The sequence below is a fragment of the Psammomys obesus genome, unplaced genomic scaffold, assembly GCF_907164565.1.
Source record: "Psammomys obesus unplaced genomic scaffold, mPsaObe1.curated_primary_1811, whole genome shotgun sequence".
NCBI lineage: Eukaryota > Metazoa > Chordata > Mammalia > Rodentia > Muridae > Psammomys > Psammomys obesus.
Window position 1 is genome coordinate 21,459,659 of NW_026596046.1, and position 24,315 is coordinate 21,483,973.

The window sequence follows — 24,315 nt, forward strand, 5'->3', positions numbered from 1 at the left end:
TATCTATCTATCTATCTATCTATCTATCTATCTATCTATCTATCTATCATATGTATATATCCATCTACCATCTAGCTATCATTTTTCTATTCATCTATCATCTAACTATATATCTATGTCTATCTAATACTTCACATGATAATATCTGGAAGTCATTAATCCATAAACTCATCAAACTCAAGAAACTTTAGATAAAAGAAATAGAAATTAAAGCATAACAAAAAATTCTGAGGAAAACAAATAAAACTATTCAAATACTTAGTTGCTAAGAGCAGTCGGCAAGATATAGAAAGATGGCTCAGCATGATAAGCACGAGGAGCTGAGTTTGCATCTCAGCACTAAAGTAAAATGTCAGGCACGCTCATGTGCACACTGTAATCTCAGCATTGGGGGCAGAGATGGAGACAGAGGATTGCTGGGGCCTTGAGAGCGACAAGTCTAGCTCCAGATCCAGTGAGAGACTCTGTCTTTAAAAACAAAAACAAAAACAAAGTAAGATAGTTGGGGGCACTGGAAAGATGGCTCAGCAATTATGAACACTGATTACTTTTTCAGGGAACCAAGGTTCAATTCCTAGTGCGCACAGGGCTGCTCATAAGTCTATAACTCCAGTTCCAAGAGACCCAATAGTTTCCTCTGCTAGCCTCTGCCAGCACCAAGCAAACAAGTGGTATACAGATACACATGCTGCAAAACATCCTACCCATAAAATAGTGTGTGTGTGTGTGTGTGTGTGTGTGTGTGTGTGTGTGTGGTGTTTTGCCCTTTACTGCCATTTCTCTAAAAGTCTGAGCACAAAAGCCAGGAGTAAAGGCTAAGCAATAAGTCTAGACACAGAGATCGAGTGAAAAATTTGGGTGAAAAGGTTGGGTAAAAAGCCTCTACAGAGTAAAATTCATCAGTTTATAGATGTTCCAGCTATTCACAGACGATGCATTGTAAGACTCCCCAGTCGGTCACTGAAAGTATGGATGGCGTACCTATATGGCGGAGAATGATAAAGCAGAACCTAGCATCCTCCTGCAGCCTTCAGAGCGTGTGCATCTGCACATACACCCCACATCCACCACACAAACATAAATCACGTAGACACAAATAAATTAATGGTTTAAGAGCAGCAGGCAAAAGGGAAATGAGAAGCAATCTTCCAACAGGAACCAATTAACTCACTTCTCAGCAAGAACTGTGTAAGACAAACAACAGGAAACAAGTCGTTAAAAACCATATGTGTGTTTACTTATGTGTGTAGGGTGGAGTTAAAAACAAAAGAACAAAAATTAGATTAAAATGCGGACACCTAAAAACATGAACAGGCAAGCAACACGACAGACCCAGCAGGTTGTATTTATATGTTCATTTATTTGTATAGTTATATACATGTGTGTAACAATAATAGTTAAAGGAATTTGAGAGGAAATGGGGAGACATGGAAAGAGTTGAGGAGGGAGCTGCTATTAATACAGTATGCATATATAAAATAAAAAATAAAACTAAATTTTTAACAAAAAAAGAAGTTTACAGAAAATAAAACTGGTGCACCTTATAGACAAAACAGATTTATTTATTTTTACTTTATGTATATGAGTGTTTTGCCTGTATGTATATGCAGCAAGTGTGTGTCTGTTGACCACACAGGCCAGAAGATGGAGTTACAGATGTCTGTGAGTTTCCATGTGGGTGCTTGGAACTGAACTTGGATCCTCTCCAGCCCTGACTTGGTTGATTTTTTATTAAAAAGAATTAATAATGATTGATCTGCTAAATAATAACTGGTTTAAATCACAAAGCAAATATAATGACTCTGAATGTGCTCACCCATACAGTACGGCCTCACAGATTGCCGGCATAACTGGAAGGAAAATAGAACGTGACACCATGACCGAGGCAACTTACAGAAGGAAAGGTTTATTCAGGCTCATGGTTCCAGGAAGAGTGGGGAAATGTGGCTGCAGGCTGTAGGCCGAAGCAGGATGCTGGACAAGCAGGAGTCAGAGAGGGTGTTACAGCAATGGGTCCAGGTTTTGGAAACTCCAAGTCCAACCCTGCTGACCTTCTTCCCCAAAGCTTGCCCAAACAGTACCACCAACTGGGGATCAAGTATTCGAACGCCAAAGCCTACGAGGGACATTCTCATTCAAACTATCATACCCCTTAAGAAACTGATAGATCAAAAGAGGGAACGGAATCATTAGAGATACTGCAGAACACAGTGTCTTTTTAAACAAACAAACAAAAAATATTTCCACAAATAACCATATACAGGACTGTCAAACAGTTTCCAGTAGTGACAAAGAACTGGAATATCACGCCTGCAACACTACAAATAAATAAGGAGGTATTAAAGACATTAAGTGCAGCAAAAGAAAACAATAATTGCTTGCATAGTTAATGTTGATTAGGAGGCCCAGAGCAGACGGGGTGGGACAGCACTGGAGAGACTGTCTTGGTAGTGCATCACTTCTGTCCTTGTCTAAAGTAATGATTATGGGTGTGTTAAAAGCTACACAGAACTACACATGAATTGTAGTACTGTCAAGTCTGCCATTTTAATAAGCTCATCATCATTATTTTGAATTCTGTATGCACAGTGTGCCTGTGGATGTGTGTGAATATGACAGATGAGTGCAGGTGCCCTTGAAGGCCAGAGGCATTAGATAGCCCTGGAACTGGACATGTAGGTGGTGATGAGCCGCCTGACATCCTCTGAAAGAGCAATGCCTAGTCATCTCTCCAGCCCCCAATTTGTCATTTTGATGTACTGTAGTTATCTAAGATGTGCTGTTGTGGAAAACCTGTGGCGACTTGGGACTTCTCTGTGGCACCTTCGCAATTTCCTGTGAATCTGAAATCATTTCAAAAGCAGTAAAAATGTGTTTCTGACGGTAACTGGAAAATACTTGTGCATCTGAAAATTAGGAAGCATCCTTCTAAGAAACTGGTGACTCAAAGGAAAGCATATTAGAAATCTAAAGCATTCAGTACAAAATGCTTATGAAAATGTACTTAGCAAAGTCTCTAGAATGCAAATAAAAATACAGCAATATATGGAGGATAGTGTTACTATCTTAAGTCTTTATATTAAAAAGAAAATATGAAAATAATTAATGAGATAATCACCAAAGAAAACTGAATAGAGCAGATAACGAGGAACTTCTAAAATAAGGATGAGCAGAGAATAGAGACACTGAACACATCAGAAGCTGGTTCTGTGAAAAGCTTTTAAAATGCTGGTAATGCTCCAGAAGAGGTCCCAGGGGGAAAAGACAGAGAACAGAAATGACATAAAAGAACATAGCTATAGATGCTGTCTCAAGAGTCAAAAGATGACAAAGAGACATGAAATACATTTGGGCAATCAGATGAAATTGGGAAATTATAAGAAAGCATGCTTTATCAAAATCAACTCCAGAAAAATTAAGAAATCTTCATGGCCTTGTAAAAATAAAATAAGCTCAATAGTAATCTTCCCTACAAAGAAAATACTAGTACCATATGGCATAAAGTGTTACAGATCATTGCAGAAATAAGTAATTTGAGACTTTGGTAACTAAGGACCACATCACATATTTTTTTGAGACTTGTTATGGTTTGGATATTAAGCAGCGCCTAAAAACAAAACAAAACACATGTGTTGAAGGTTTGGCCCCCAGCTGGTGCATACAGTCACTTGAGACAAAATTGGATCGTGAGGCCTTTACTTCATCAATGGATCAGCCCATTGATGGGTTCATAACAGGTTGCTAGAAAGAGTAGACAGTAGGTAGGAACTAGCTTTAAGGAATAGGTCACTCAGGGGCGTGATCTTGAAAGACGTACCTTTTCTCCCACTCCTACCCTTCTTTCTCTCTCTCTCTACTTGATACCATCCAATGAAAGAAAAGTACAAAGAAATTCAAACATCACCACAAGGTGCACACAGCCTTACAACCAGAATAAGAAAGACAATGTGGAACACAATCTCACACATGAATATAAGATCACAAATAAAATAGCAGTCAGCTCTATCCAGGGATCCAAAGAATTGTTTAATATTGGGAAATACATGGAGTAACCTATAGATTAACAGACTAAAGAAGAATATCATATAAAAACAACTAATACAGAAGCATTAAATAAGTTCCTGGAGCTATAACTTATATGAATCCAGTATTTGATTGAAAATCACTCATCATACACAAACCAGAAAAGATTTCAAAATGAGTAGGAAAAAGCATTCACAGATCTCAACACGGAGATAACAGAATTATACAAGTTTTCTGTCAAAGGCCTTTAAGCAGACATCAAGAAGTATTCTGACAAAAAAATTATTAGTATGCCTAAAAAAAAAATAAGTTTCAGAAAAGCAACGTGAGATAGGAATAATCACATTCTTAGAACCGCAGTGTATCTTAGTAAATTGAACAAACCACAGAAGACTGGCTCAAAGGTCAGAGGAAAAAATAAATTAGACGCTGGAACAAGAAAATTACTAAACACAATGCCCACAACAACATTTTTAAGAGTATAGAAAGAGATCTACTCAAAAGCACTAGATAAATCAAAGTACAACTGAAATAAATTTTGGTGGAACCTATAGACTACTAGCAAAATATCTCATGTTGTTGTCTTCAGGATTATGAAGTTTGGAAAGCAAGGCTGGAGGGTAAGGTTGAAAAGCAACCAAGGAGATAATGGCTGACTATTCCCCAAATGAGGAAAAAGATAGAAAATGACAGATCTTAGAAGCTGAGAGAGCTAGCAACAGCATAAACCCAAATAAAAGAAATATACACAAAACATATTATGCATATAATAAGGAAGATGATCCAAGCTAAGAAAGAAAGAAGAAAGAAAGAAAGAGAGAAAGAAAGAGAGAAAAAAGAAAGAAAGAAGGAAGGAAGGAAGGAAGGAAGGAAGGAAAGAAAGAAAGAAAGAAAGAAAGAAAGAAAGAAAGAAAGAAAAGAAAGAAAGAAGGAAAGCTCATGTTTTCTCTTACTCTCGAATCCTAGCATGTCACATACATGCATACATTTCTAAATGGGTATAAATATACGTTTCTGTATAAATACAGAATGCCTCAAACATTAGAAAGGAGACCAAGAGAGGGTAAAGAGAGGTGCACGGGGAGGGGGCAAAGGACACAAGTGACATGAAAACAGACAGACGGCTTGGGGGAGGTCATAAGGGAGGACTGAGGGTCAGGGAGGTGGGGAAGGAAGAGGACAGAGAATCTACTGAAATACTTTGTTTAAAAATGCCATGACAATACTTAAATCTTTGTATGCTAATTAAAATGTCTTTAATAAAAGAAAAAAATTTCAGTTAAATATATCAATAATTTTTGGGGAGACATGATACTTAATACATTTTCTATTTTCATAAGCATGGTATACAAACGTAACCATTACTCAGGTAGGCCTCTTTTAATATCAGTTCAGTAAAATTTTGTAATTTTTCTCATAATGGACTTTTATGTCCATTATATATATTATTATTATAACATATTATATAATATTATTTTGTTATTTATTGCCTCACTATATTATTTCCTAAACATTTTCTAATGTAATCATAACATCTTTTTAACAATGCTGTTTCCAAATTACTGCTTTCTGGCATATGGGCTCCAATTTTTAACTCGTTCCTTGAACACACACTCTGTTTGTTGCTGTAGATTCACATAAAGTTATAAGAAAACAGTGCAGAAAGATGTGTGCCCCCTCGCACTCTTCCCTCCAGCGGTAACATCTGCAAAATGGCAGCCCAGTGTCACAGTTAGGCTATCAGCGTGGTCAAAACCACACAGAACCCTTCCGTTTCGCTCTCCAGCCAAAATCCCTCCCCTGGGGTCCCCACCTCAAGCATTTCTCTTGGTTTTTCTGAACATTTATAGGTTTACAGTTTATATGTGAGGTCTCTTTGGGTTCACAGTTATGTGCTGTGTGGGAATTGGGCCAAGCTCCCTTGTGCTTTTCCAACATGGGATTGCTTTGGGGGATTCTGCCCTAAGTCAGCTGGGCATGCTTAGGAGGCTTGTTTCCGGCAGCTCTCTTCTCTGTGTGTACCTTTCTTCCAACACCACAGTGTGCATTCCTACAGTGATGAATGAGTCTAGGACAGTGTAGAATGACTTTTACCTTTCTGTCATTTCAGAAAGCTCAGTCCCATTGCGTTTCCATAAAAGCTTTAGAAATTTTTTTTTCTTTAGCTATACTCTTTACAAGACTTTCTAAGAGCTGATGAGGATACGTAATAAGCAATAAACTTATACCTGTTAACTGAAGAGCAGGTAGGCACAACTATTTCAGAAACTGGCTTGGCATTATTTAGTCCAAAGGAGATACTCCCATTCTAATGCCCACCACCCTGACAGCAGAGCTTTCCTAGGAGTCAGATTCAAGGATGTCTATAGCAGAACCTTCACTAATTTGAAGGAAGACTGATGTTTCGAACACAGTTCACAGCAGAATGGATCAATTAGCTGCATGACATGCAGATCTGGGAATACTGTAAAGCAGTGGAAATCAACACGTGCAACAGCATGCATTTGCATGAATGACCTGATCAGAGCAGGGAATGACAAGAGGGAGTCTACCAATTGCATTCAATTTTGTGTTTGTAGCTAAGCTGCACTGAGACCTCTAGCTGTAGAGCAAGACAGCATAGACTCTTTTTGCTCCCTACTACAGACTCCAGAAATTACTCAAGACACATGATAAAAGGACTCTGAACATCAGAAGGAACTGGCTAGAAACCTCAGGATTCGAGGAGTGCTTTGATAAACCCTCTGAGTTGTAGTTCCTTCTATTCTGTACCCTATTTCAGGGGTTTGTGAGCCCTGCAACCCACAGTTGCCAACAGGCAAAACAAGAAAGCAATCATGACAATGAGTTCTCTGTGGCTGCAAAAACACCAGGAAAAGGGGAAGGCCTGTGGATACCTGAAATGTAACCTTGACCCAGGCCTCACAGACTGGTTTAACAATCTACCTAGGGGAGAATATAGCCATTTCCACTGCCACCCTTATCACTGGGAAACAGCGGGCAGTCAGGCCACCTGGATACTGAGGACTCGTTTTCCCACCCTCTGAAAGCATGGCAGAAAAGGCCTAGGTCCTACAACTTCTCCTGTCCCCAGTCATGTGCAGCAAAGAGTCACCCACTGAGGCTGAGGAAGGTCATTCTTTTCCAGCAGGCCAAGCCCCAGGGACTGAATGAGCGATCTGGTCGTATGAGAAGGATGAAACAAAAAAGAACAGCAACACAACAAAACTACAGTGTCACTGCAGCAGATGTTCAGAAGAGCTGAACAGCACTTCATGCTACACCTACTCAGTGTTACACAGAAGAGCAACGTCACTAACAGAACAACCGAAGTGTCCAAGGTGCAACTGAAGGTCAGCGTTTATAGCATCCAGAATCAAGAACACACTATTGAGGGAAGAAGACTATAAGTGAATCATTAGATGAGTCAGAAGTTGGGGTTATATGACAAGGACTACAAAGCAGTGGCCATCAAAATCCTTCTTCAATAATTTACAAATACTCTAGAAACAAAATTAGACATAATCAAAGTGTTAACATGATGAGTAATAGGATACAGGTTTCTTCTTTGAACTAGATAATGCCGAAGAAATAGATGTTTTCAAAAAGCAGCCACAAGAGATGCTAGAAATGGATAAATCTAGGCCAGTGAATCAACATAAAGGTACCTCATATTCAAACTTCTAAAATCAGAGGCAAAGACAAATGCTTTAAAATAGGTAAAGGTAAATGACACAACATGTAAGGGAAACACTATCATATCTGAACAAACAGAAGTCAGAAGGAGAAATACACCAGACTCTGGGCACAGAAAATAAGTGTCAGTCAGAAATCTGGTGTTTGTCAAAGCTGCCTTCCCAGATAATCCCAGCACTCAGCAGGCTGAGGCAGGAGCATTATCAGAAATTAGAGGCCCATCTGTCAAAAACACGTGTCTCAAACAAATAAGCAACCCCTTTAGGCACAAATGAGAATGAAAGATATTCTCAGATAGATTAAAATAAAAAGAATTTATGATAAGTCATCTACATTTAAAGTTTGTCTAAAGCACTGGTTCTCAACCTTCCTAATGCTGCCACCCTTTAACGCAGCTCATCAGACCACCAAAGGGATCACAACCCACAGCTAGTCTAGAACAGGTAGTCTAAAGCAAGCTTCCAAAATGGAGGGGCAATGACAAAAATGGCTAGAACCTTCAGAAAGAAAGGGAGGTGGAATGTGTAAAAACAGACGCAAACAGAATGGGTCATCTCTCCTGTGGGTTCAGTTATATTTATGCTTGAAGCAAACAGCGTATCTCCTGATGTGGTGCTCAGGCTGTAAAAGAAATTCTTGGGAGGATGTTACAAAAGTTAGGAGAACTAACGGGTATGTGCTGGCTAGTTTTTTGTCAACTTGACACAACCTAGAGTCACCTGAGAAGATAAAAACCTGTGAAGGAACTGCCACCATCCATGGCTCTGTAGGCAAGTCTGTGGAGCATTTTCTTCACTAATGACTGATATGGAAGGACCCAGTCAACTGGGAGCTGAGCTGTCCCTGGGCATGTGGTCCCGGGAGAGATAAGAAAGGTAACTGAGGAAGCCAGAAGAAGTAACCAGCACTCCTCCATGATCTCTGCTTCAGTTCCTGCCTCCATGTTCCTGCCTCGAGTTCCTGCCCTGACTTCCCTTGATGACTTTCAGCTGTAAGGGGAAATAAACTCTTCCTTAAGCTGCTTGTGGTCATGGTGTTTATCCCAGCAATAGAAACCTAATTAGGACAGGGTCCAAGTGTAAGTCTCGATCACAGTGATAAAATGTCACGTGGAATAAATGACCACACACAGACCAGCCACAGTGACAACTATAAAATAAAGCCTCAAATCACTAAACAAACCAAAAGGAACTCTAAAAAGGTGTTCAAGTAATCCACAGAGAAGCAAGAGAAAACAAGGAGAGGAGCTGCAAATAGAAAAAAAAAAAAAAAAAAAAAAAAAAGCAAACAACCTAGGTTCTCACATATAAACTATCACTTTAAATATAAATGGTCTAAACACAGAAATTGGCAAAATGGATACAGATTTTAAAAATCAAGCAGGCCTGTTATCCCAGTTTGTCCAGAAGCTGAGGCAGGAGAATTTCAAATTCAAAGCCTAGGTGAGATACAAAATGAATTCAAGTCCAGCCTGGAAAACTTAGGAAAACCCTGTCTCAAAATAAAAAATGGAGGGCTGGAGAGATGGCTCAGAGGTTAAGAGCACTGGCTGTTCTTCTAAAGGTCCTGAATTCACTCCAAACAAAGGATGGTGTTACCTGTGAGAGGAGTACCCTATCATTGGGTAGGGACACTCACCAGGACCTCAGATTATTTCTTAAACCTGATGTTCTGCATAAAGGTAAGTTAAACACTTTGTAAAAGTGTGGATACATTTTCTATATTTACTTTATATGCTTAGGATCTAATAAAAACGTTTTAAACCCTAAACTTGTGTGTGTGTGTGTGTGTGTGTGTGTGTGTGTGTGTGTGTGATACATTCAGGTAAGGGACGGAACCTCCTGAACTCTTTGAACCTTCTCCTAAGCTCATAGTAGAAACACAAATAAATAAGTAAATTGCTCCTGCCTGCAGCTAGCATCCAGAATGTATTCTTTGATGGAAACACATATTTTAATTAGTTGCTGTTTCAACTAGGATAGTGGAAACTAGGGTGTCAGATAAAGGTGGGAGGTGGTGGAGGCTACATGGCGGTTGCTCCGTTGAAGCACTATTATTCCCCCAACCCTCTCACGCTGGTCCCCCAGTGCAGCATCGGTTCTGATCTCATCAATGGATGAACAGGCTTGCAGATTTATAGCTTAATGGGCTTGGAAGGAGTGACTTTGTTGCAAGAGCAACCCCTCCCCACACCCTCTGCCTCTGCCTCTGCCTCTCACTCTTGCTCTCTCTCTTCCATCCGTTACTTGATAAATGTTTTTCTCCTACTTCACCATGAACCTGTGGGCAACTGAGCCAACTGTGAGCTAAAACCTTGGATTCATGAACCCAAATTAACCTTTCCCCGTTTGAGCTGATTCACTTGTATTTTAATACAGTCCCTGAAAGCTGACTAACACACTGGGCCTTACAGGGTAACCTAGGCTTGGGTTGGTGAGTATTCTAGACAGAGGTGACCGTACAGTCAAACACTTGAAGGTAGTAAGGAGCGGCCTGGGTGCAGAGCTGGTGGACTGTTACCTTCACACAAAGGACGATGACAAACAGCAGAGAGGGAAAGGTAGCTGCTTCACTGATTCTTCCCAGCTCTCTTTATTCTCCTTCTGCCCAGGCAAACTTTTTACTAGCTGAGTGGTGCCTTGCCAAAACCAATGAGAAGCAAAATGCCAACCAATGAAGCCAACTTCTAATGGAATATTTCCAAATGTCCTCTAGCTTCGGAAACACTAGAAATCACGTGGAATTTGGGTGAGCATCAGCAAGTGGGCATGAATCAGACCTGTGGGTTGTCCCTCCCCCGCCCCCACCCCCGCTTCCTGAACACGGACCAGCCTGGCCTCCCTCTGCGTCTCCCATATACTCTGGGGACCGAGCAGCTCTGTGGGAGTCCTGGAAGCCCAAGCTTCCCTCACAGTGACTGCTCTCGGTACCCACAAGTGGCTCTTCTGTGGCAGGAAGAGACAAGCAGCCAGAGCAGAAGGTTTCCTGCTTGCCAAGAAAGCCCAGGCCTCAAGCCACAGGCTGGGCTGCTCATAGGCAGAGCAGTGAAGGAACTGATCTGCCCGAGGAGGCCTTGACCACCCGCCTTCTGCACCCACAGCACATGCCAGAGATGCAGACAGTTGAGCTGACTGCCCGGCCCCTGAGTCACACTACATGAGTGGTGACTTTGCCTAACCAGTATTTTAAATTTGTAAAGAAAAGCAGGATGTGCCGCACGGTAGATCAAAGCATTTCACATCCCTCCAGGAGCTCTAGGGGCAGGACCCTCCTACACACACAAGTGTCTGGTGTCCTGGCTGCTATCCTCCTCCCAGACTGAGTACCACTGACTCTAGCTCCCAGTAAGAGAATGCTGACAGAATGTCTAATGTAAGCCCACATGTTGGCTCAAGAAAAGGGCTATGCCAATAGACTCCGTCTTAAGGGTGGCCTCATTGTGCCGATTCATACCGATTTCGTTCCATAAACACTTACATGGCAGTTACTCTGTACCAGTTCCTGGTCTCAACAAGGCCTGTGTCCCCCAGAGGACAGACTCCAAAGAACACCAAGCGAGAAAATGGTTTTTATGTGAGGAGCAAATGGTGGCATCAAATTTGATCCAAAGCATTTGTGCATTAAGCCCCTTTCTCCCAGATGTGTGTCATCCAGAACAGAGCGCAGCACGGGTATGCACGTCTCTGAGCTGCCGGGGCTTGTTGGAGGAGGACAGTGAATAGGGAACTTCTGGTAATTACTTGCTTACAGCTAAGGCCCTTGTGATGATGGACAGTAGGGGTGACCAGAAAGAAGGTGATGGCTGAGAGTCACCATAGGTCTCCTAGCACCCACTCCCCAGGGCAGAATCTGAGGGGTCCAAGCACTTACTTAACTGAAGCTGGCCTGCAAACTCTCATGGAGGAAGGACAGAGAATACATTTTAAATATTTTTACCTTGGTTGAACTTTTTAGACATTTGGCCTCTGGGTGCCATTTGTGCTCTGAGCTCAGGTCCTGCCCCTATTACAGGTAGGCCTGTTTCAGGCAGAGATGAGCTCAGTGAGACACAGAAAGACAGGAAGAAATGAGAATAGGGGAGGGTTAAAGATGAGCATCCATGCAAATGAACAGTGACTCACAGAGTGACAATAATGACATGCTTGGAAATTTAAAATATGTGCAAAATTAAAATGCATGGCAGCAATAGAGAAGATAACATGAGTGTGGACGGAATTCGGTGTTCTGTGTTCTACATTCTTACGATTGTTTGGGTGCTATAATGAAGTACTACTTTAAACTAGAGTATAATATTTAGGATTGCATCTTTATTTATTTTAGTGATAAAAATAATCAAAGACAATCCATAACTAGCAAGCTTCCCCAAAGGCAAATGTAATAAATATATTAATCTAAAAGATAAGACAAGAGAAAAACATATAAAACATTCAAGACAACTAGAGACCAAATGACCAGATGGTAGACGTGGTCGTTAACACCTGAAATAACACTAGGCAACTGTAAGACAAAGAGTGTGATATAGAAGACAATGATGTGCTGATTATGTAGCCTACACCTTAAATGTATGGACACAAGTTGAACATAACAAGATAGAAAAGGATAAACCACGTCAACTCACGACTCTTCTGCCTCCGCCCCCTTAGTTCTGACGTTGGGTGAGTGTGACAACAACCTTCTCTTCTTCGTTAATTTGTCTAGTCTGTGGGGTTCTATTCTACAACACAAAGCCGAGCGGTCATTAGCCTGGCAGTGTCTGACTAGGATGTAGCACTACCTCTTCACAGAACTGCTCATTAGAACACTGCGAGCAGCTCGTAAGAAGGGGCAGGATTCATTATCCTTACACTTGCCATCTCCATGCAAATCCCCTGAGAGGATAGCACCGAATCTGTTTCTTTAAAATATTTCTCAATCGGCATGGATGTCTGTGCACCACATTCGTGCCTGGTGCCCATGAAGGCTAGAAGAGAGGTCTGTATCCCCTCGAACTCAAGATGCAGATGGTTGCAAGTCATCTTTGTGTGTGTGTGCTGGGAATTAAACCTGGGTCCATCTGGAAGAAAAATAAGTGCTCATATTCATTGAGCCATCTCTCCAGGTAATAGCTTAGAACATGTAAAAATCCAGGTTTTTTTGAGAGACAGGGGCAAATATTGAAGGGGGAAGGAGGAAAAAGAGGGAGGGAAAGAGAAAGGGAAGGAGGAGAGGTGGGAAAGGAGAAAAGGAAGGGAATTGTACCCATTTTCCTTGGCCTTGACTTACTGCTCAGAAGGCATTTTTCAAAATACTCTTTGGGGCTAGAAACTCAGCTTCAGCTTGCCTAGGGTGAAGGAAGCCCTCTGTTTGATCCTCACCACTGCTAAAAATGAGTGTGGTAGATTATGCCACAGGGTAAAAGGCAGGAAAATTAAAAATTCAAGGTCGTCTTTGTCCACATACTCTGTGAAAGAATGAAAAAGAGGAAGAGAGAGGGAGGAGGGGAAAGGGAGGGATAGAGGGAAGGGGAAAGAGAGGGATGGAAAGACAGAGACACAGAGAAAGAAAATAGTATTTATATGGAAAAAGACAGCAGGTCTGGAGTGTCCAGGAAATCCACTCACTTCCTCCTGTAAATGGTCTAGGTCTGATAGAAGGAGGTTCTGTTGGAAAGCTGGCCCAGGAGCAAGCGGCCACTGGGGCCTCAGTGCCCTGCACAGGCTCATTCACACTCTCATAACCATCCAGGCTGGCTTTGCTGGGTCGTGGGTGAGCCACACACAACCTTCCAGTGACACTTTCTTTTTTCCTTAAGTTTCAAGTTGGCTGTTTATGCAACTTCCTCTTCTTTGAGTTTCACATTAGGCGTTTCTCGAGCAGGGGCTGGCGTCACATGGTCTCTTCCAGATGTTGTTTTGAAATCAGTGTAACCATGGCACTGCTGGAGGCTGAGAAGTCCATCTGGGCCAACTGAGTCACCCCTGAGAACAGGGCACTTCTGTTGAGGGGAAGGAGGAAGCCCAGGGCAGGAACTAGAATGTCCCCACTGGAAGGAAGAAGTGGGTGACTGGGAGTTGCTCTGCAGTATTGAGAGCAGCTATGGCCTCTGACCTTCCTGACCTGACTCCTTTGATAAAGAGTTGGGGTTGAGACAATCAAAACCTTCACTTGCTTGCAACACACTAGTGGATCTTTAAAGCCCTCATGTGCTCATTTAAAGGAACCATGTTTCCAACCCCAGCCAGAGAGTACGTCAGGTCACCCTGGCACTCTCTTCCCAGCCTCTGCTTAGCCCATTATTCCTGTGACATCCACACCCTCCATAGTCCAGACTTCTGCCCTACAGCACCCTGCCTCCCATAGTCATCTCCACCGGAACACTCCTCTCCAAACAGGTCTCTGGCATAGCCACACTGCCCTGCCCATAGTAGAAACTGCAATGGTCTGTCTGGTCCATCCCTGTCCCCATCATTAGCCTATAGCATCATTAATGCCACAACTCTTACATGTTGCATGTTGGAAGAATTCAATAAATGTAACTGAATTCATTAATTGCTTATTATTCAGAAACAGTGTTTTCATTCTTGAAAACAGTAATTATGGTGTCCATCAAGCAATTGCTATGTCCACTGAATCAGCACATATGAACATTCTCATGCAAATGCCTAATTTTATCTTTGCAAAACCTGCATAAGGAATGTCTATCAATTTCTTACATGAGGAAACTGAAGTACAAGGTGGAAACATGAATTGTCCAAGAACAGACACATAGTATATGGACAAATTCTAGTCCAACCCAGACAGTCAAAGTAGTGAGCCCACGCCCCTACCTCATGATGAGGCTATGTTTGCTTTCCTCCTAGGGACTTGGGACATGAAGGATAAGGATATAAGAGTACTCAATATATAATGTGAGAAGACAAAAAGATAGACAAGAAAGTTTTTGTCCTAGTATCTTTGGTCTCCGTTTGTTTTCCTCCCTTCCCCAGATACCTCTCCTGGACAGGTACATCAGTGGAGCCTTGAACACGCCCATGTGTGGCATGGCCCACCTCGTCTCCATCTCTTGCTTGAGCAGTTTTCTCCATCATCTTCTCCCTAAGTTTTTCCTGATCTTTCCAGCTCCTGAGCTAGCTCTCTCCCTCCCTCCCCACTCTCTCACTGTGTGTCTTTCTGTTTGTCTCTCTGTGTCTCTCTGTCTCTATCTCCTTCCCTCCCTTCCTCCCTTCCTCCCAACCCCCTCACATCCTCTTCCTGAGCTGCTGCTCTGGCTAAAATATGCAGCTGGAGGTGACTCCTCTTGTGCCTTCACACTCTGCGTTCTCCTATCAACAAGGCCTTCTGACTTTGCCTGGACGGTGAGAGTCCCTGCCCTGACTACTTTCCGGGACCCTGTCCCCACTCCCTCAGTTTAACCCACACCATTCCTGGCCTGAGTTATTACTGTAGCCTCTCAAAAAGGCCCCCCTCACTGTTTGCCAGACCACAGAGTGTTCCTGCTAAAACAACCCGATCATGTCACTTCCCTGCCTCCCACCACTACGTAGAGTAAAGCTCCGGAGTTTGGGCCACAGCCCCTCTTAGAACCCTGGCTGCTGTCTTTGCTCCACCTCCTATTATTCTTCCCTTTTCTCTGCCTACCATGCTTTAGACTTTTTGATCTTTCCAACATACTTTCTATCTTAGTTACCTTTTTGGTTTTTTTTTGTTTTGTTTTGTTTTGTTTTGTTTTTGTTTTTGTTTGGAAACAGCCTGTCACATATTGCAGGCTAAACTTAAACTCCCTATGTAGCAGGCTTGTCCTGAACTTGCAGCCATCCTGAATGCTCACAACATATTTTTTTCCTTCCCCTTGTTGCATGTGCTGCCCCTCTGTGATGCCTTTGCTGCAATGGTCACGTGACTCACTCCAAAGACTTTGTGATCACATCTTACAAACAGCTCTCAGGCACCTAATGATTGACACCACATACTCCTTTCCCCGTGAGGTGTTCCTTCACGGCTCTTCTTTACCAGAGACCGCATCATGCCTTAAGTTGTTGACAGCTGCATCCCTTGGCCAGGCACAAGCCGCGTGAGGGCAATTCATCACACAGTGCCTGCTCCAGTTAGGTGCTCGGTAAACACTGCCTAAATGAGGTAAGGAGAGCCAGCACACCTCAAAATAATGCTCTGTCTTCCTCAGCCCCTTCTGCAGTCCCGGAGTACAGCTTTTACTCCAAGCACCTTCTTTATGGGTAGTTTCTGAATCAATGCTGTGCCCAACACATAGTAGGTGCTCACAAAATTGCCTTGCAATTGATTAGAAGTGAGTTAGTGAAGTCCGCACCAGGAGTTGGTGAGATCCCAGGGTGATTTTGGAATCTCGCTTAGCTGAGCTCTCATCTGCAAGAGTTCATACCGTCATCAATAAACTTGACTCTCCTGCTGCAGACGTGATTCGTGTGGTAAAGTGATTGCCTAGCATGCAGGAAGCTCTAGGCTTGGCTCCCTGCACGGCAGAAACAAGATGTGGTGGCGCACGCGTACAGCCTCCTCCCTGGAGAGGCGGTGGCAGGAGAATGAGAAATTCACGTTCTTTCTCTGTTACATAGGAAATTCAAGGCCAGCCTGGGATGTATGAAACCCTGTCTCTAAACAACCAAACTCTCAGCTGAACATATTTGCTCTCCCTCGTGGAAAGCTGAGAGCCAGGAGAGCCTACCCGAAGCCCATCAAGATGCTGGCTTTGTCTTCTGCCCTACAAGATGAGTTCAAGACTCATTAGTAGGAGTTACCTCAAAGGTGATGGAACAGCCTGCTCTAGGAAGAACCTTAAGGATGCCCCTTGTGTCTAGACGTTAAGTTACTCTATCTGCTCTATAGTGTGGCCTCATACTGCCACATATTAGATAAGTACTCAAGTGAGCCTTCTCCCAGCCCCCGTGATGGTCAGTGTATACAAAGTTACCAGACATCACCAAGGTTCCAGAATGCCTTTTCTATCTGCTTCTTGGCCAGGAGACTACCTCAGGGTCTTAGCAATAGGCTATGGCAGCACTTAGGTCCTGCCCATCTTACATTGGCAGCACTGACTTCAGATCCAGGGATCTTTCTACCCTTGAGAAATCTCTCCCTCTATAGGCGACACAAATGCAAAATCCTGGCACTCCTTAGGGAGTAATTGCAGCACATCTATAGCCTCGTACCCCATGATTTCTATCACATGAGGAATGCCATCAACAGGGGATGATACTCACAAGCCTGGACAGTCCGCAAACACTCACCCTGAAGTTGACTGAAGCGAGCTGGAAAGCATTCGCAGGTGCACTCTGGAAGCTAGCTTTCCATCCCTGTTCCTTTCCCAAGGCCTCTCCTACCTCTCCAGGTACCTGCCTCCACGTGTACTCAGGGTAGGTGTGCTTTGACCTGCCTGTACTATGCCCAACGATACTCGTGTGGTGATGGGAGCTATTGCAGCTGGCATTTCTCAGCAGATATCAAGGCTCAGTGTATCTCCAAGTGACACCACCTCTCACCAAATATCTCAGAAAAGAGTGTTGACTGTATCTGATTCACCATCAAGCCCACTGCTGTGAGCCCTAGGTGGTTCTTCCTCAATTTTTTCTCTGCTGCTGTTCACAATGAGAACTCTTTGCTTTTCTGACTTTTGCTTAGACAGCAGCTGTGGGCCCAGTCAGACATGCAGAGCTTAGGCATACCTTCATGAAGAACATCTTCCTACAGTGTTTGCCTCGATCACTCCCAGGTGCTTGGAGTTGAGCAGCCTCTGAGGCCAGCGCCAGGCCTGGCATGTTGCTGAGCCCCGCCTCCGACGTGTCTGCCAGCTGCATGGAGGAGTGAAGGAAACCCTCCTTGCCCTGGCACAGTGAAGTCTCAAAAGGGTTGGGGTACTTCTCCTCGGGGCTAGAGCCGTCATCACTGGTCTTGGCATTACAGAGGATCAGGGAACGGGAAATGGAGCGAAATTTTGTGGATTTCCGGCTCTTTCCGGAGTGGCCGTGGGGCTCCATCCTTAGAGAGGAAGCAAGGCCACGCTTCTTTCTTTCCTGTTCTCTGGGCTTTGGCCGGTGAGTGACAGATGAACTGGGCTTAGCTGCCACTGCGTGAGTCCCTGGAGGGAAGAAGAAATGGGAAGAAAGTGGTGTGACTTGCTGCCAGCTCAAGTCCTGGAACTGAGCTTTGGATGCCCATGAAGCAGATGAGTCCCTGGACCCAACTAAACTAGTCTGTGGGCCAAACGGAGCTTAGATAACTCAAGAACTTAACACCATGTCCCAGGCTCACAGAGACCAAGCCTTTCTCCAAACCTTCATCCTACAGACAGGAAAACTGCAGAACAGAGAAAAGAAACTTAAATCCAAGATGCTATCAAATGAACTAAGAATCAGAGTCACGGGAAAAGCTTAGGGATTGAATTGTTCCTGGGGACCATGGCTTTTCGAGGCTTTTAAACTTGGAAGCTAATCTTAAAAAGTAGAATAAAATTCTCTAGTTAGTAGGACAAAGCAAGAAAGAGGTCAAGGAGGACAGAGCCACTTGCCCCAGTCCCTTTGTTTTTCTGCAGTGTCTTCAAAAGAACTCAAGAGCCCAGGGCTCAGCCCAGTGACCACTGAGGTATTCTAATCCCAGATCTGAAGACTGTTACAAAGTTTGGGAGTCTTCCAGAGGCCAATTTGCCATGGCTGGGGTGAGCACAGATGGTTCAGCACACAGCTAGCTCTTAACAAACACATGTGCCCTTCCCCAAGCCCAAAGCCACACCCTGGCCAGTGTAACACAGAGGGCTACACTGTGAGCCCTCCCCACTGGTTCATTCTCCCAACCTCATAACCCTAGATTGGCTCACCCATCAGGCACATGGCCCAGCACAGTTTTGCCAAGAGGCACCTCTCATGGTTTCGGTGTCCATGAGGTAGGTGGCAAAGTGGCCTAAAGCTGTAGCCAGACAAGTTCTGACTTTGGTCCAAGCCACACAATAAAGGCTGTTGCCAGAATAACAAACTGTGGGATGCTCCTGCAGGATGGAATTGGGAGATGTGCAGAGCTTCCCACATTTCATGACATAGCAATTGTCACATGACCCTCAAAGAGAATGCCTTCCTAGGATACTGCCTGAAACACCACATATACACACACACACACACACACACACACACACACACACACACACACACTGTTAAAAACAAAACAACCAAGAAGAACACCATTGCATCTTGGGCTCACAAAATGAGATGTCTCAGCAAGGAAAGGTGCTTGCCACCAAGCCTAATGACCTTGGTCTGATCCCTCGAACCCACATAGTAGAAGGCTGACTCTTCCAAGTTGTCCTCTGATCTATAAGCTCTGCACATCTACTATGGTGTATATGTTCGTAATCATACACACATACACACACACATACACACAAAATAAAAAAAAACAAATATTATTTTTAAAAAAACCCTTAACTCAGCACCGGCCATTTCGTGAGGCACCCTTTGCCAATATCCCAAAGTCATTTATTCTTTGTCCTTCTAGCTCACAGGATAGGAGAATTATAGCCATAATGGGCTGACCCTATAGTGGCAGCTGTGCTTGGTGACAGGTTTCTGAGCCCTGCAGGACACGCTCATTCTTGAGCAGATTGGTACAAGGGAACCTTCATGGACACCAGCTGGGCTCCAGTACTGGCCAACAAATGTCCTGTGCTTCCATAATTACCCCCAAATGCACTCGGTGACTTCAAAATGTCACTGTATTGTGCAGTGTTGGGATTGCTTTACAAGTTAGTCCTAATAACCCACCACCACCACCACCACCACCACCACCACCACCACCACCATCACCACTGTGGGCTCTGATACTGTCCTCTTGTCATAGAAAGATGACCAAAGCAGTGAACATTGTGAAACTATGCAGTGTGACAAGAGCCTGACCCTCCAGGCTGGCTCTCTGCAGCCCCGGCTGCTGCCTTGCTCGCCTTCACTCGGCGGCTCCTGCTGCATCGATCATGATGACAAGCATGTGAACACACTCAACCGTCTTCTGTCCCTAAAATACGTGGTAGGCCGGGCACAGCAGTGTTTACAATCCCAACATCTGGGAGATAGAGGTAGGTTGACTTCAAAGCCAACCTCAGCTATATAGGAAGTTCAAGGCCACCCTGGGGCAGATGAGACCCACTCTTGAAAAACAAACAAATCTGGCCCCTTGCCCTATTCTTGTAGCTGCCCTTCCTGTTACCCCATCTGGTACTTTTGAATAAATGCTCTGTGCTCTGCACTTTCTCTCCTTAATTCACCACTGCTTCCAGATCTGGCACCAGGGTTTGCTTTCTTCCCTAAAGCCACGGAAACTCCTGTATCAGTTCCACATTCAATGTGTCCATAGCCTCAAATGCAAAGCTGAAACTTGCTTTGTCTCGAGAGCATTGCTCAGTGTCAGTCCCGGGTCTTTGAGTTCTCAGTGCCGTTTTCTTCCTGTCATTTGTTTCTCTTTTGGATATCCCCTTTCAGGTCCAAAACCATCACAGCTTTCCTTGGGCTGCTGTCTCCAGCACAGGAGGTCCTCAGCTCTCTGTTCTTTCAAATCCCCAGAACTGATAGCTCAATGCCAGAATCACTGTAGACAATAACTTGGGTTGAATCTCCTCCCTTTCAGAGCAACCTCAGTGAGACGAGCATGGCATGTGTGTGCAGTGTGTAGGACATGAAGGGGAGTGACGAGAGTGTTCTGAGTATATGATGTGTGTGTGTGTGTGTGTGTGTGTTTCTGTGACATGGCCATAACCAGCCATTTCAAAGTTTGAAAACTGGTAAGTTTTGTGTTAACATCCTCCCAGGACTTTCTGAAACCAGGCAAGGAAGACCTAAGAATAAGTTGCTGAGCACCACTCTGTGGAGAGTAACATTGACACGGAAGGTTCAGAAGTCATGCAGATGGGGTGAGAAGTGGAGAAAAGAACAGGCAACAGAAGGACAGAGGGAATGTGAGCAGAACCAAGCTTAGACATTGTCACCCAGCAGCTGGCTCCACCCATGCCTGAAGCTATGCTTTACCCTGCTTTGTGAATCAACATATTCAGGTTTAGGCTTAAAAGTGTATCTTCCTGGAATAACAGTCTTTTGGTTGGCTGCTAGAGGTCTAAGTGCTGGAAAATAGTGACTTCCTAAGGCCTTAGAATGTGTTTCCTAAGCTACTTCAACCCCAGTGAAAACTCGTTTTTGCCTCCAGCTATTTCCATTAATAGCAGCTGGTTCTGAAAATCTTGATGTACCAATTTCCATAGACCCTAGAATTATATACCCCATTCTCCTTCTCCTCCATGTCCTCTCCTAACCTACAAGTCCTTCACCCATGACCAGTCACTCACTAGGCATTTTCCAGAGCAAAGAAGCTGTGGGGTCCTTTGAGGTTGAAGCACAAAGCTTCCTCGGCTTGGGACACTGGCGGCATATGCCTGACTTAGGCTAGATGAGGGTCAGATTTCTTAGTGGAAACTGTTCATCCCATAAGGATATTTTCAGAGTGTGTCCAGTGAGTACTTTCAGCTGTAAAATACAAGCTCTTCTACAGGGAGAGGCCATTTATGAGGCTGGGCCCTCCCAAAAGATGACAGAGACCATGGGATGCAAGAGAGAAGGCGGAGGGGCAAGGCACTCATCCTTCATCTAAGAGCAGAGACTGCTCTAAATGAGCCCTGCCATCCCAGAAACTGTGAAAGGGAAAGGAATGCAAGGGCTAAAGCAGAGAGATCAGAGCTGTGGAAAGGGACTTCCTCTAGGTCTGGAAGCAAGAAAGACAGTGAGGGGAGAGGGAATAATTGAAAACAGCATGGCGGTCACACGGCTTGGCTTAGCTTTAGTAATTGTGCTCAGTACATTGCAACCAGCTCTTGCTCTCTCATGGAGCCAAATGTCAGTGGTGCTGGGAGCCCGCGGTGCCACCCTCCTCCTCAGCTTTCTCTGAAAGTTCAAACCAGCAGCCTCTCTATTTGGTGCCCAGTCCCAGGATTTCTTGCCAGCGTCTTACAAGGTTTCCTTTGTCCCCGGTGGGTTCTGCGCAAGACTACCCTGAGGTTCCCTACATATAGAAGGGATTCAGTATGGAACCCCTCGGGGGATCTGCAGCCTTCCCAGCACAGGGGAGGTCAAAGGACTAGAAAACTGCTCTCCCAAGTCTAGTAGAGTGTCCCTCCAAACACCTGAATAAGACTTGTTCTTTATGCCAGGATTTCCAGAGCATGAAGGTCCTACACAGAGACACCTCATCCAGCCATGCAGATTACCTGGGAAAGAGGGGTGGGGGCCACTGTTCTCATTGCTCAGGACACCTAGCCACAGATGAGCTGTCCTCTTCATGGAGTGCAGTGCCAAGGGACAGGCTGGATTAGAGAGCAGTGACATGTGCTTCTTTTAGAGGTCTTGAAGAAATTTCTAGACTGTTGACTAGGAAGCAAGGCCTGTAAAGCTTCCTTCCCTCTTTTCTATACTCCCTCACTTCCTCCTCTCTTCTTTCCTCACTTTCTTTCCCATGCTTCACTTTCCTGCTCCTTCCTTCCTTCCTTCCTTCCTTCCTTCCTTCCTTCCTTCCTTCCTTCCTTCCTTCCTTCCTCCTTTCCTTGGTTCTTCCTATCTTCCCTTTCCTTTCTCATTTCAGTGCAGCCAATGTGTTGGGCAAAACCATCCCTAGATCTGCAGCCTCACACTTAGATCTGAGTGAAACATCATTCAACGACTGGAGAACTGGAGAGGATTTGAAACCGCCATGTGGTGAAAGGGGAACCCTTTGATAAATGTGTTTGGAGTTTCCGCATTCTCCCACAGTGTCATATTTCAAAGGCAGTTTTGAAGTCTGACCATTCCAGCCCAGGGGGTATATTTTTTGGTCTTGAACTGAAAAGTGATTCAGAGATAAGAAATGAAAGAAAGGGGTGAATGTCCCTTCTCCTACTCAAAGAGTATCTTTAATAGAATTCGTGGGACCCACAGCTGAGTCTGATCTTCTGTGTGTGTGTGTGTGTGTGTGTGTGTGTGTGTGTGTGTGTGTGTACACACATATATATTAGTACACAGGATTAGGAAGATAGATAGCATCTCTGGGCTTCAGTATACCCATTAGTCAAGCAGACTGTGTTGGAGTCATTTTTATTCCTCTACCCTACTGCACCCCGGAGGAGAACAAATGACCAACTGTACTCTCTGGGGCTTGGCACAATGCAGGGGCATTGCATATGATAGATCAATAGCTGAAGGGCATCTCAGAGGCCCATCTCTCTGACACCTGCACCAACACAGGAAACCCATCCCCCTTTAGACCACAGACTGGAGGAAGCCAGTGACAAGACAGCAGAGTGACAAAAAGTCACATGACCTGACCTCTGAGCTTAAGACCTATCTAGAAAGACACTCTGGGCTCTGAAATAGCTTAGTTACCCAGGAAACAGAGACGGTTATGCTAACCCCTACGAGGTTTGTGGAAAATAACTCAAACGAGGACTTAAGTTTTTTTGTTCAGTAAGAACCCAGTGTGGATGTCTCACACACAGGTGCTGAACTTTTGACTTCCTGGGAAGCGGTCCTAAATCACCAGGGCACAGGCATGGCTGGGACACCTTTGAGTATCTGAACATCACTAAGGTTCCGGGGCACAGGGCCGGGCAGGGCAGGGATTCCTTTTGAGTAAGCAATACCAGAACGACACAAGTAAAACACGTAATTCGTTTTAAGAAAAATCTAGAAAACCTCCAGCAAACATGTCTATCTAGTGTTACTCTGGAGAAGCTGGCTGAGGCTCAGTACTCGTGACATTCCCACTTTCAGGCACCACGCAGAATTGTTACTGCAGAATGACTTGAGTGACCATCTGCACAAAGCCACAAAGCACACTTGCAGTCAGAGAAATGGCAAGGGGGGATATGACTGGAACACCTGAGTTGACCGTGGACGAACCTTATCCAAATGGTGGCCTGCCGTTTACCCTTGTGGTATTAAGCAAGGCATGTCTTGTATGGCCTAGTTACCCATGAAATGGAGATGGCTATGCTAACCACTGGGGTGTCTGGGGGAAAAAATTCAGACAAGGACTTAAACTCATTTGTTGGGTAAATTTTATGGACACACACGGAGAGAGACGTTTAAAATAGGATAAATGAAAGCCTGGCTAAGGATAGCCCACCTTGCTTGGCTATTTGAAATAATAAGAGAGGATTAGGCATGGTGGTGCACACTTTTAACCACAGCACTCAGGAGGCAGAGACAGGCTTTATCTCTGTGAGTTTGAGGCCAGCCTGCTCTATATAGCATGTGCCAGGCCATTCAGACTTAGAAGGCCAGTAATTGAAGGTTTATCTTCTGGTTTAAACTTCCTTATTTATAAAAATGTCATAATTATTGTCAACTAATTTTCAGTTTTGCATCTTTTACCTTCTTGATTTTTTTTTTTTAATCAGAACAATTCAGCCTAATTGTTTTGTAACCACGGGGATATGTCTGGGACACCTTATTAGTTGGCATGTGTTGAGGTTGACTTTGCAAAATGGCATATGAGATGAGTAAGTGTTCTAAGTATTCTTTGAACTATCATATGTGCCGAGAGAGGCTGACAGCTCATATGGCCCTTCTCCCTCTTTCTCTCCCT

The 24,315-nt window shown here is 44.1% G+C and overlaps 1 protein-coding gene across 1 annotated transcript in view; it reads right to left on the reverse strand.

Annotated features, from left to right (window-relative positions):
• Nucleotides 1-17,798, reverse strand: part of Il16 (interleukin 16) — a 67,755-nt gene extending 49,957 nt beyond the window's left edge. Inside the window, exon 1 of the mRNA XM_055623721.1 lies at nt 17,397-17,798. Within this exon, the coding sequence (XP_055479696.1) occupies nt 17,397-17,708 (312 nt within the window). The 5' untranslated portion in view covers nt 17,709-17,798. The remainder of the gene's footprint in view (nt 1-17,396) is intronic.
• Nucleotides 17,799-24,315: the final 6,517 nt, after the last annotated feature.